General features: G+C 52.5%; 1 protein-coding gene across 2 annotated transcripts in view; it reads left to right on the top strand.

The window, feature by feature from the left end:
- The first annotated feature begins 338 nt into the window (after positions 1-338).
- RFC2 (replication factor C subunit 2) overlaps positions 339-1,440 on the top strand; it is a 37,744-nt gene continuing 36,642 nt past the window's right edge. The window contains exon 1 of one of the 2 annotated variants that reach the window (XM_023735292.1): positions 339-510. Coding sequence is in view for 1 of the 2 variants with exons in the window: in XM_004380763.3 (XP_004380820.2) it covers positions 356-510 (155 nt within the window). In the remaining variant the exon portion in view is untranslated. The remainder of the gene's footprint in view (positions 511-1,440) is intronic. The other variant, XM_004380763.3, reaches the window with a different exon arrangement.

Below are 1,440 nucleotides of genomic sequence, written 5' to 3'. Positions count from 1 at the left end.
ACTTGTCCGTGTACGCGCGTCAGGGTCCTGCGTTTGGGCCGCAATGGCCAGAGGACCCTGCTCCTCCCTGCCCGGGACACGATGCGCCACCCAGCTCCAGCTGCGCGGAGAGGGTGCCCAGACAAACCACGCAAAATCTGTTCCTGGTGCGACCTGCCTTCTCGGAAACCAACGCAGACGGTTCTCGCCTTCCTCTCACTCCCAGACCTAACCCTACGCTTCCTATAGCAACCCCGGCCGCTAACAACGCGCACCCGCCAGACCTGTGCTCTTCGCGCAGGCGCAGACAGGGAGCAAGCACAGGGCTTCCGCTCGCGCCCGGCGTCTGTCGGGGACCAGGAGCGGGGTGCGCGTGATGACGTCAAGGGGCGGGGCCTCGGCGGCGGGAAGAGGCGGTGGGAGAATGGAGGTGCAGGAAAGCAGCGGTGGAGCGGAAGAGCTCGGGGCCCAAGACCCGTCCCCTGCGCCCAGCAAGGCCCCCAGTAGCACCGGTCACTACGAGCTGCCATGGTGAGGACGCAGGTCATAAATAATGGGTGCATTTCGACGTGAGGATGGGACGAGTGGCGGGCCTTGTTCTTGAGGCACCTAGGGGCGAGAGCTCGTTTTGGGGGATCCTGAGGGGAGGAGTTGGCCAGGCGTGCTGGCGAGGAGATTATTATTTGGAGAAGGCGAAGGACTTGGGTCACTGAACCCACCTGAGGTGGAGGGTGGCCTGTCTGAACTCTGGAAACAGGGTTTCTGGGGGAACAATGCTAGTAACAGCTGCCCCCAACCTAAATATCTGTCGGCAGGTGAATGGATAGACAAAATGTGATACATACTTACAAGGAAGTACCACTCAGCCATAAAGAGAAATTACTCCTGGTGCATGCCACAACATGGATGAACCTTGAAAACCTGCTGAGTGAAATACGCTAATCACAAAAGGATAAATATTGGACATCCCACTTACGTGAAATAGGCAAATGTATAGAGTTTAAAGTTTATTAGTGGCTACTAGGGGTGGGGGAAAGGGGAAGTCATTGCTTAGGGGGCATGGAGTTTCTGTTAATGGTGGTGGAATAATTTAGAAAAGAATAGTGGTGATGGTTTTTGGCACGGTGAACGTAATCAGTGTCACAGAATTGTATGTGTAAAATTTGTTGAATTGGCAAATGTTTTGTTATATATATATTTGCCACCAGAAGTTTTTTTAAATTTTTTTCTTTTTTCCGTACAAAAATTTGTACATACATTGTTATGTGACTCTAATTGCTCTCCCCATACTGTAACAGCACACTCCTCCTTCCCACTCCTGATTCCCCATGTCCATTCAACCAGCTCCTAACCCTCTCTGAGTTCCCATCTCATCTCTGGACAGAAGCTGCCCATTTAGTCTCTTGTATCTACTTGAGCTAAGAGGCACACTCCTCACGAGTATCACTTTATGTCCCACAG

The sequence above is a fragment of the Trichechus manatus genome, unplaced genomic scaffold (genome assembly GCF_000243295.1).
Source record: "Trichechus manatus latirostris isolate Lorelei unplaced genomic scaffold, TriManLat1.0 scaffold00077, whole genome shotgun sequence".
NCBI lineage: Eukaryota > Metazoa > Chordata > Mammalia > Sirenia > Trichechidae > Trichechus > Trichechus manatus.
The sequence above is the reverse complement of the archived record's forward strand: the minus strand, read 5'-3'. Positions and strand labels throughout refer to the sequence as shown.